This window comes from Symphodus melops (genome assembly GCF_947650265.1).
Source record: "Symphodus melops genome assembly, chromosome: 11".
NCBI classification, from domain to species: Eukaryota; Metazoa; Chordata; class Actinopteri; order Labriformes; family Labridae; genus Symphodus; species Symphodus melops.
The window spans coordinates 23742581-23754726 of record NC_136701.1 but is presented as its reverse complement, the minus strand read 5'-3'; the positions used below and the strand labels follow the sequence as shown (position 1 = coordinate 23754726).

The window sequence follows — 12146 nt, the reverse complement described above, 5'->3', positions numbered from 1 at the left end:
ATAGACTGCGGGCCCCCGAGGTGAGTGTGCAGCACAAAATGTTGCTTTCAAGGAAAATCTTTCTTCCACACTGTCACAGAAATGGCAGGAAAGAGAAAGATTATGGACAGCTGAGCACACGGGGGAGAGCAACAGAGGACAGCAAAGAAGAACAGTCTGTCCCTGAAAGGTTTTTTTTTTGAAGGGTTATAAAAAGTGAAAGAATAAAATGTCCTAATTGTGAGAGCAGGATTTTGAGATATTTTTACGTTGAAAAGTATTTAGAAGTGAAATTAGATTTTTTTTTTTTTTTAATCATTTTTTCATGTCAGTGTTTGAACCCTTCCAAGCACTTAAGCGCCATGTGTTGGGGCCCTAATAGATTTTTTTTAAAGTGCTCTATTCTGTCCCCGTAATGGGTAACTGGGAAAAAAAAAAAAAAAAAACAACCTCAATCCAACTTTGATAGATTCATTTGGCAGCGGGTTTCTAAACTGTGCAGCACACTGGCGGGTAAATGAAATCAACTGGCAGAGCGCGTTATGGCCATATGAGTGTGCCTGCCTTCAATCTATACACACAGTCATAAATGGACGGCCCCCTGACAGCTGAAAGCAAAGAGACGACATCTGGCAGAAACTGTAAGTGGGTTGTTCTAACCTGAAATTATTGGCACGGCAGACGTGAGGTTTGCTTTGTCAGGTGGAGCCCACACAGCTCGACAGAGCTCCTGTTCACCGGCGAGGGGGGGGAGAGATGACTCGCCAATACGCCGCACAAAGATTTTCTAATAACCGCGGAAAATGTCAGTGATTATAATGCCACCTTTATTTCGGTAATAGCCGTTTGGAGGAAGTGCTTTTCTCGGGAATTGTACTTCTATGAAGTCACTTTAATCTTTAAACTCCGGCGTGAAGTATACAGAGGCGGTTGTTAAGTCAGGGTCGTTTTCGTGCAGCCGTGAAAGACAGCCATTGATGGAGAGATGTGAAAGAGAGCGACTGAAAGGAATCAAGTGGACTTAGACTTAGAAAACATTTTGTCCAACACACAAAAGAAACATCCATGTTAATTAGACAGGCGACGTATATCTAAACCGATTCGACAGCATCTTGTTGATGTGTGAAATCGAGTTTAATGTCGCGACTTTCTCTCGTGTGTGTTTTCTTTTTAAGTTATAAAAGTCAAAATCACCTCTTCTCTTTATTCACAGACGAGTTTGTGCTGGCAAACAGAAGAAGATATACATGTTTAGTGCCATTATTTACCTATAAAAGTTTCTCTATTACCCCGAGCGTGCGCATTAAAAATAATCAGCCGAGATCTGAGGGTGAATCAGCGGGGATAGCTATAATCAGCCCGGGCCTGTGAGGGCTCCACGCTCCTTGATCTGAGGCAAAGGAGCTATCAATCAGCCTCCAAAGAAAGGTATTCTCTTTAATCCAATCAGATGGCATAATCAAGCACAATGCCTGTGATTTCTGCCAGCCTCGTGAGATTTGTTCCAATTGAGCGGTCTGTCAGAGAGGCTTTGATTGCATTTTGGAGCTCTGGCTGATTTCTGAGTCGGGGCATAGAGTGATGTTTTCTATCTGCACCCTTTGGAGATTTATACTCACAATAGCCCCCAGTTCTGCTCCTGAAACAGCCAGATAAAATTGGCTTATTTCGAAACGGGCTTAATTTTCAAGTGCTCATGTTCAGTTATTGTTCGTCCCCTACCGCTCCCCTCGACACATTATTAAATACATAAACCTATCACAGAAATCCTGAATCCATATTTCATGTGATACAGCTCTTTCTAGCGATTTTTTTTTTCATCCTACCATCATGTCAGAACACTAGTTGCATCTGTCACCAAAGTATTTCCAGTCTTCAGTTTTGGTGGAGAAAACCAAATCTTTCCCACAGCATGTTTTTTGTGCACCGAGGCTGCGAGGACTTCCTGCTGTGAAAGGATTATGGGGAACAAAGCAGTGAATGAACAGTGCCGAGAAGTTGCACAGACAACCAAAACCACAGAGTGACTGAAGCTGAGCTGAGCCATGGCCTGCTCTTTCTGCTCACAACCCCTGTATGTACTTATACCCACGTGCACTGCTTCTGTAGTAAAGTACAGTTCATGTGGTCGTTTACATTACAGGGGGTCTGATGTTATCCAACATGTTACCACGCTGTTCATCAAAGAACATCCTGAATACGCCTGACGAAAGCTGTGCTGAACAAACACGGGTGAATAAAGTTGAAAGCAGAAGATGTCTTGTTTAAAAGAGACTATAACATTTACATGTGCATACTGTGATCATGGTGCAGTTTTGAATAAATGTTGTTGAATTGGGTTTGGGGCACTCTTGGCTCTGACTGATTCTGCACGGTCATAAAACAAAGTGCTGCTCTGCCTCCTCTACTTTCTCCCCCCTCACCATGTGCACTTGCTGACAAGCAGAGGGACGGTGTTGTGAGACGCTCGTCTGCTGACAAGGTTCAGCAACATCACCTGAATGTGTGCTGCTCTGACTCTAACGTTGATTTTATCATCTATTTCTATGCAAACCTGGAACATAACTCGGTTAGATCAGCTTCTGCACACGGTGAAGCTGCTAAATACACGACAACGACATCCTCTTTAGTTAACATTTAGCAGCTAGTGTTAGCTAATTAGGTCTTATTTATTCATGTTGTATTAGGTAGGGACTGACACAATATACATCACAAACTGGAAACACAAATCCAATTTTTAGGATGCTAATTTGAAACCGTCGTCCCTCTGGCAGCCTCATCGACCCTGCCCGTCAAAATGACATAAAGCTGCCCGTACATTTGTAGCGCTGCATCCTACAGCAGTGTAAGGAGAAGTATTATCTTCTAAACGTGAAGTGACGTTCTGACGAAGACTTGATGATGACACAGAGTCGTGGGTGCTGTTTAAAGGGGCAGTTCTTGTTTCCCTGTTTCCTGTGGTGGTCGACTGATGTAAGAATGCGTCTTTTGAAGAGATGGAAATGATGAAGCCTCGGCTGCGTCTCCACACTGTACTAAATGGCGGACGCTTCTTTCATCTGAACCTGTTTTTAACCTCCACGCCTCCACGTTCATTTGGCCTCACGCCTCGTTCAGGCCTCGTGACTGAAGCTTTGAAGAGAAGTTGCTTCGCATTTGCTGCGACTCAGGCCAAAAAGTGAAAAAATATAAAAATAAAAAAAATGATAAGAAACAAGTCTTTATTGTGAAAGCTAATTTTTTTCCATAGATGTAAGATCAACTTCCCGGCTTGTCTTCTTCTTTCGTTATCAATGAATTGAAAAAAAAACAAAACATGGCTGACTAAAAGTTCCCCTCATTTTAGTTTTGATTTAAAACTCTGCACACAAATAATTATTCAACTGCTGTTGCTGTAAATAAGAACGTTTTCCGTTTTAAATAAGGGAAAAGATTTGAGATGAGCCTTCAAAACATTTTTCTAATCAGCAAATGATAACTGACACTGTTCGACCTTAACCCACTGGCAGTGGAGCATGCATATGATTATGCATGTTCCACAGTGGCATGATGATGGACATGTATGGAGTGAGGGTATCAAGGCAGCACACACACCAAACAAAGAGGATAAAAGAGGCTGTGTGAGGGCGATACTGTACCTGGGTTGCCTTCAGGGTTGGACATGGTGGTGGTGATGGTGGTGGAGGTGGTGGTGGCTGTGGTGGGTATAGGGGTAGTGGTGGGAGCATCTGGATGAGAGGGACAAATACATGACAAACACAAGGGGGGAAACAAATGAGTATAAAAGGCGTGAAGATAAATAAAGTCACAGTGAAACGATGGTATCACAACTTGATCTACGAGCAGCGGCAGCCCGAGAGTTAAAGCTCTGCTGCAGACTCTTTTGATGGATTGGCTATGGCAGCGCATTAAATACCGCACACACGACGATGACATCAGCTGGTCTCACACCGCCTGAGCTTATCAAAGATCTTGTTGGGATCTCTTCTCTTTTATGTCTACTCACAGCCTACACACCGTGACATGAAACGCTGACAATGGGAGCGAGCGCGCGGTTGTTAGAAGTGATTAAACGTCTAATGAGTAACACATGCTGCCGTTGTACTTAGGCTGTCGTTGTTATGCAGCGAGCTTTCTTGACAAACAAACGTGTCTGTGCATTCATAATATCTCCATGGAGAGGAGAACTAAGCTGGTGAGGATGATGGCAACGAGAAAAAAAAAAAAAAAAAAAGTACATGAAATGTATAAAAAACACAAATTACGACACATTTAATGAACGTGCAGGAAACAAAAAATGGAAAATTATGGAAAAAAAACAAAAACAGACATCAAGCAGGGTTGTTGAGTACACAGAGTTCAGCCAGAGACCATTTTCCCTCCCACAGCTTTTCCCTTTTTACTTCATTAGCCGGGCTAGACTCCCCATGCTGACAATGACCAGGGGGAGATATCAAAAGTGACATTTTCCTCGTTGAAGTGGCATGGCCGTGCTGATATGAAGCCACTGACAGCGCTGCTTGCTCAGAGACCTCCCAGTGCTGCTCTGATTGCCTGGGAACACACTGACGAGGAAAAAGAAAAAAAAAAAAAAAGGTGCAGAGAAAATAAGTAATTTGTGGCTGTTGATAAGGAGGAAGGCTGGTCCACACTTAATGAAATAAGGTGTTATAAGGAGGTGAGGAAAGGAAATGTGTGGGGTGGAGAGGAACGTCAAGGAGACAGAAGAGCTGGCGGGGGGGTTGCAATACGAAGGGCTCTTTTATTTCTGTTTCAATTTGTAGTTATACAAAATGTCTTCCTTCTTTCAGAGCCTAAAGATGACTTTTTTATGTATACAAATAAAAGGCTGTATCAATTATCTGCCATTGAATAATATTTTCCAGGCCTGGTTTGAGCGACTTAGCATCAATCAAAAAAAAAAAAAAAACTGTTGAATGTTTAACATTGATTTTTTTTTTAGTATAAGAAGCCTTTGCGTGATTAAAATGTTCCTTTTTCTACATAACAGCTCGTCTCTGCAGGGAGGGAGGAGGTCGGAGTCTAGACGCCAAAAAAAAAACTGCGTTCAGCTGCCAAAAAAAACCCAACAACATTTCCAACTGTTAGAAACGTGAGGTTGTTCTGACTAAAATACCATAAATGTAAAGAAAAAAAAACAAGGGGAGTGGAACAACATGCCAAGTAAATGTTAAATGTAATTAATTACATCCGTATATCATGTTTTATTTTGAAATTGACCGGACACTCTGTGCATTTCCTTGTCTGACTTCCTGTCCAGGTTGGCTTGATGCGTGCCTGGAGCGCACTCCTTTAAAAATAGACCTGCAGTGTATTTGAACCGGAGCGGAGCACTGTGACGCTCTGGAGACGAAACCACGGCGCTCGCTGTTGGAAACAGTGATTGAAGTGGCGGCGAACTTCCATGGCGCTGAAGGGCTGCGGCGCACATATCAGGAAATTGGGGGTAATGAGCCACAGCAAAAAAAAAAAAAAAAGGCAAAAAACTTAATCCTAAGGTAACACATTCATGACATGACTCAAATATTTTGTTCTAATTTGGGCAGAATTTTCTAGAAATAAAGGCTAGTTTAGGAAATGACCAATAAGAGGGCTGCAGGCCGCTGAGCCACTGAGTAGAAAACTCTTCAAAGTAACGTGATAGACTGTGACAATGGGTTTGTTAATCAGTTGGAATCTGATGATGAGCAATTTGTCAAAGACAACTTTTCTCTGTCAGACAATACAGACAGCTCAGAAGACATTTAGAAGTTGTTTTTAGAATTAAAATCATCGCTGATTGTTATTATAGCTTTTCACGGGTTTTATAGATTTCTCACTGATGAATAATCCCGTCGTCACAGGCAGAAAATTGTGCCGTTTCCACATTTACTGTCACATCATCTTCTGATTGCGCACAGTAAATTGAAAATGAAAATATCTCGAAGTTACATGATGGAGATAATAAAAGCCCCCCCCCCCCCCCCCCCCCCTCTCTCAGAGGGTACAGAGGTGGTTTATCATACAAAAGTCTTCCCTGAGGGCTCAAGTTGTTCAGAGTTACCACTCAAATCTGCTCACCATTGTGTGTTTAGAAAATCATCTATTTTTTTGGTACTTGAGGGAAAATGTACCAAGGAATTCAAACACAAGACGCTGCACCCCTCAGAACTCCGCCTGAGGCAATTTTAAAAAATGCAAATGAAGGCCTTCAGGTGATCTGGATCTGTATTCCAAACTTTTCTGATTGTACGATATGTTTTTCATCCATCAACAATTCGGCTCTTTAAAAGGCAACCTTGACAACACAAAAGGCTGCAGAGAGCGGCGTTGCAGACAAAGGCGGCGAGAAATGATCCGTTGGGAAGTCGGCTGGCAGATGAAGCCGGAGCTGATGAGTTTCTCACACGCTCGAGAGCCACAGTCCTCCAGCTCGTGGGTGTTGCTGTCTAATTGGTTTTATCCCATCATGAACTGCGAGGGTCCAGCAGATGTTTGGGATCATCAGTGTCAACAACTCATTAAAAACTTAGCGCAGAAAAATAATAAACAAAGATTAAAATAGAGACGTGCGATTGTCTGGATGTACTCTGCACTTCCCGCCCTTCTTCTTCTTTTTTTTTTTTTTTGCACATAGGGAGCAGCGTATCAAAGAACAGTGGAGCTAATTGACTTTCAAATGTGACAGGCAGAATGTGTTTTTCCTCCCGCTGAGTCACTGGGCCTTGTTTATTGATGAGGCTTATGAATCATCGTTCCGGTCGAACGGACAGACCACAGGAAGCTGAGAGATCACCTGACAGGAAGTGTACAGACCTTCACACAGGGTCGATAATCACAACCAGAAAAAAACTCACCTACCCCTGAGTCATCAATGATGGAAAAATATCTTTTTATATTAAGATGCACGACGATGGCGTTGACTTTGGTGTAACTGGGGTGACTGTCAAGAGTCGGTCGTCTCTCATCTGGAACGTTGGGGTTCGATCCCCAGCTGCTGTTTCCTTGTGCAACACACTTAACCGCTCTCGCTGTTTCATTGGTTCCTTATGAATGTGTATGAATGAGATCATTGACTTCTGGTGGTCACTTCACACAGCAGCCTCTGCCATCAGTGTGCGAATGTGTAGGTGTGACCTGCGGTGTAAAAACGCTTTGACTCGTCAGAAGACTAGAAGTGCTTTACCAGCTCAAGCTCGTGTGCCAGTGAAATGTTGGGTAACTGTTGAAAAATGCTTCTCACAAGGCTACAGCAGTAAACTTTTCTCTAAAGTGTTGTTTTAAAGAAATGTGTTTGTGTCTTTATGCTGGATAAGTTTGGAATAATTATGCATGTGGGATGTTTTAAGTAAAAATACCTGTTATGCTTCTGCAAGCTCGGCCGTGTGAAACTCCGAGTCTAATTAAATGAACAGAGAAATTCCACATCAATGTCACTTTGACGTAATCTTTTCGCTCGGTGGTTTTGAGATGACTGACAGGATCTTAAGTTAAAAGAAATTGCCCCAAATTACCACCATAATGCCATAATGACACAAGGCAGAAAAATATCTAAAATGTGTGCAGTTCATAAGAGACTGGTAGGATTCAGAACAGAACCTCTTTGCAAATTTGTTTTGGAGGCAATTTCATTTCCACTCAAGTGCAATTTTAGCAAACTAAGAGCGCCCTTGCAGCTTCAATAGGATGTTTTGGTACACTTTGCACCTTAAAAAAGACACGTTGAAAGCTACTTAAAGACCCAACAACGACTTGTAAAGACACTCGCATGAGCTCTAATGGCGAAGAAGTGTAAGTAGGAAAACGACTTGGAGCAAGTGGGTCACTAGACATGGTGCTAGTGTTGCAATAAAAGCCAGCACTTGTAAAGAAGCGGGGAGGAAGGGAAGTCAGTTATTGGGTAAGCGGCGGCCTGTGAACAACATAAAACACTTCTGTGCTGGGTCTCAGTCCACTGCAAAGGCGAACGCCCCGATGGTTGTGTTTTCTTACCCTGTGAAGTCAGAGCGGCAGGGAGAGTTAGAGCAGTACAGACTGCATTGTTTTCTCTGTTAACATTGTTAGTGTCAGCCACTCTCACAGTACTCTCCATCACTTAGGGTCACAATACCCGGCAATCAGATGTATTAGAGGAGATGCCGGCCTGGGCTGCATTTGTTCTGGCTGTCAAGCGGTTGGGGGGGGGAGTGTTGGGGGCGGAGGCACCTCGTGGACTTTGTCATTCAATTACACGACTCTAATGTACAGTTTGGGAACTTGTGTTGATATTGTGGTGGGTTTTTTTCTTTTTAGAAACTCTGAAACATGGTACTGTTTGTCAGACTGGTGGAGGGACTTTGTCATTATTAGAGTCGGCTTCCCCCTTCCGGCTACGATGGATTCATCTTTCTTAAGTAGCCTGGGAATAAACTTTATGGAACCTAAAATGAGTGTCTTTATTGTGAAACTCATTGACTCTCTTTGAGTGATTGTACTTCAGTGCCTTTGGTACAGACCATGAAGAAGAAGTGGACGTGGCGTCTTTGAAAAGTGAAGCTAAACCTGCATTCTCTCAGATGACCAGCAGGGGGACGACTCCGACAAAACAGACGTCTGATCATTTTAGGACATTTTTGAGAAAATGAGCCTACTTCTTAAATTATCCTTGACTTAGTCGTAAACATTTTAGGATCTCGATCTTCAGTTTCAAGCCTCACACCATGATGTTTGTTGGATTCATAGTGCGTGTTTTTCTGCACCAACCCATTTTGATGCATCGGAGGTGTGGTTCTTTAAAACTGCATTAAAATTGAATCACCACCGCCGCACCCGCCCAAATCAAACGCATTGTCTCTGCTGAACCCGACGCATGTCTTATGAACGCACCATAAGAGCAGAATTAAGGCTATTAACTCTACATATATACCTATTTCTGGTACCGAGGTGCTCAGGCCGATGGAAGCTTAGCAGCAGGAGTTGTGTGTGTGTGTGCGTGTGTGTGTGTGTGTGTGTGTGTGTGTGTGTGTGCGTGCCATGGTAGATAGGGATCTGGAACATAATGTGAGAATGAGCGTCTGACAGCTCAGCCACAACATCCTGTCTTCCCATTAGCAAGGCTAAGGTTCGGCATGATTTGCTGTTGAATTACAGTAGATATTAGCAGCATGGAGGCCACGGACACATCAAAGCGATCAAAAGACTGGCTCTGAAAGGATGGGGGCCTTCTGTGGACTTAATGGCTGCTGTTTTTTTTTTTTTTTTTGCTTTTTCTTTTTTTGAAGAACAAAGCTTTTAGTTGTCCGCATGTTGCATTACCGTGTTTATCTTTGTATTTTTTTTTCTCCGTAGGGGGTTCGGGATTCAGGGCTGGTGGATAAGAGAGACCATGGGGTTTTTTTTGTTGTTGTAAAGGTCCAGGGAGGAATACACACAGAATGCCTGTTAAAACCACCAGGACATTCATATGTCGTGCAAAGATCTGCCTAATGGATGCACGGTGTAAAGAATCGTTATAATGATTTATCTTATTCATAAAATGTATGCGAGCTGTAGCTGATGTGGTTAAAAACACATTTCTATGTACAAACTCAAACTTTTGGCTCGCTCTACTAACATGTAATAACTCACCTTACTCAGATGGCGACCAATTTCTCCTTGACAACGCCTGAAGAGGAAGCTATATGCTACTAGCTATCGAATGCTGTAATTCCACTGCCTCTTGATTTATCAGCAACTACAATGGTGAAGGTAGTGGTCATATGACAACAGACATTTGGGCCATTTTACGAGGCTCACAGGCAGCAAAATTCAACATAGTTTTTATGAGGGGCTTATTCAAGGCTTTCATTTTTAGCTGTTGGTAATGTACTTAGCTAAAGCTGTATATACAGTAATGTGAGTTAGGAACGCTAATCAAAGCTCGTGTCAGTCGTTGTGACGAAGCTGTCTGACTTATGTGTCAACAAATATGGATGAAACCCGGATCACCTCACACAGTGCAACATTGCAACCGAATTTGAGCTTCCCGACCGAAGCTGGATTTCATGTGAACAAACGACTCTTAAAGCGAAACTTCTTAAAAATCTTTAACTCTCATGAAATTGAATGAAATTAGCTTTGAACCAACCCTGGCGCTGATTGCTACAACCCAAACACCAACACACTATCTGCACTGGCATTCTTTCCTTCATTGCCACAACCTTCTGCCATCTACTTTTTTAAGCGTCAGCAGGATTATGAATAATGTCCATCGGAAAGGACTGAAAATACACCTGTTTTTTTTGCGCTGTTGCAACAACAACATGTCCCCCAGTTATGGATCAATAACGTTTATCTTTATCTTCTTAAAGCACCCATGACATTTTAGCGCTGATTAATGAGCAAGCACTACTTCTGACCTAACAGTAACATGCACGTCTCAATGACATTAGATGAACTAACGAACGAGCAACATTAGCGGATCTCACTAATCTATCCTGACACAGTGGTTTCTGCAGATCTGCATATTACACCACTCTTGACTCTTGGCCTTGGCAAAGGACCGCAATCTGAAAAAGCAGTGGAAGAAGTGTTCCCTCCAAAGATGTATTCTGTCAAACAGATTTCTAAAGAGATAAAACCAGAAGAAAATACACACAGGGAGGCCAACGAGGCAGACTAACAGCTATAATATAGCAGGGGGCAGTAAGCTGTTTCCTGATCATCAGCAGTACTTCTGTCGTTTTATTGCACTCATCATTAGCACAGCACCTCTCTCTGCTGTAAATAACATCCATTCAGCCGGTGTGCGTCAGGCACCAAGAGTCCCTTTATTCCCCTCTACATACAAAAGAAGCCTTTTCACTGCGCTAATTCCCTCTGACAATGGCAGCCAAATAATTTCTCTGTGGGCTCAGGGTGTACCAAAAGTGATAGTAAAGTAATTTTGGCCAGGGAGAATGAGTCCATTAGAGAGTAATGCCCTGTTCAGGGAGAAAATGTTATTGGTATCAACATTGTGAAAGCATGCTAAGATAATGTGCATGAGGATGAGAGAATGACTTCGAAAATGGGAAGCCGACGCCGACAGGAAGCCAAAGAAATACCGAAATGTGGCAGTCAGAGGAAGGCGGCCCCACTGCCAGGGTTATATCGGTAGTGCTCGATGCTAAAGTCTGCTTTACACTTCGCTGAATGACAGCAGCTTTCAGAACTAAACCACACACTGTACACATTTTTATTTCACTTTACTCAACATTTACTTAGACAGGTAATCCTTTGAGCCACGGGGTCTATTTCTCAAGAGGGCCCAGAATACAGCACAGCATTTCTGGAGTTATGATTTTCTCTCTCTCTCTCTCTCTCTCTCTCTCTCTCTCGGTCCCTCATCACCAGCTACCTCTCCTGTGTGAACAGCTAACTTAGTTTAAAACCCAGCTCCGTCTCCACGGGCTGCTCGCAGGGATTGCAGAAATGCTGAGGTCACAAGCTCAAACTGCCATTTCCAAAACCCCTTAAAGAGCATATTGCAGGTTAAAGACAAAATTTAACTAATCATAGAAAAATACGTTAACAATGCTGTTTTTAAAGAAATTCTGAAATTAATAACCCACAGGGTCTCCTGGAGACGTTTTAGTACGTGTTCGCACGTTTTTGCTTTTTACTTCCGCATTCGGCTGTGACGTAACGTAAGGGAGTCCTGCTGAATCCCCGTCTGTTTAACATAGAAAAGCATGGATCCGAGTGTCACTCCCGTCAATAAATAGGAAGAAAATATGTATTCCTTTACATATAATGGTCCACTGGCTTATTATTATGAACCTGTTAGATGTGATAGAGAGCAGAAACAGGCAGGATTAGAGGAATAACGGCCTCAGGAGAGAAGTGAAGTTGTGGTGTGAGGAGAGACCCGGAGCAGGCGTCCTGCTGAGTGACAGGTGTCAGCTCGCCATATATGGGCGAGTGCTGTGTTCACATCAGCATATGTAAAGTTTGTAATCACATTCAATCAATTAAAAAACAATTTGTAGAAGGTGCAAGTGCCGATCATTCCCCTTTACATTGTATGGGAGTTGCTCGTAAAAACGGCAAATCTGTACAACGTATTATGGTGCCGCGCTGTGCGCGCGCGCGAGAGAGAGACAGACAGACATAGAACCCGATTACACGGCCTGTGCAAATGCAGCACTATGTCTTTATTGTTTATTCCT

At 42.9% G+C, this 12146-nt stretch overlaps 1 protein-coding gene across 5 annotated transcripts in view; it reads right to left on the bottom strand.

Annotated features, from left to right (window-relative positions):
• Positions 1–12146, bottom strand: part of cadm1a (cell adhesion molecule 1a) — a 352880-nt gene that overhangs the window by 31633 nt on the left and 309101 nt on the right. For 3 of the 5 annotated variants that reach the window (XM_079356721.1, XM_079356723.1, XM_079356722.1), the window contains one exon: positions 3618–3707. The exons of the other annotated variants lie outside the window; for them this stretch is intronic. In XM_079356721.1, coding sequence (XP_079212847.1) covers positions 3618–3707 — 90 coding nt within the window. The remainder of the gene's footprint in view (positions 1–3617; positions 3708–12146) is intronic. 5 annotated transcript variants of the gene reach the window in all.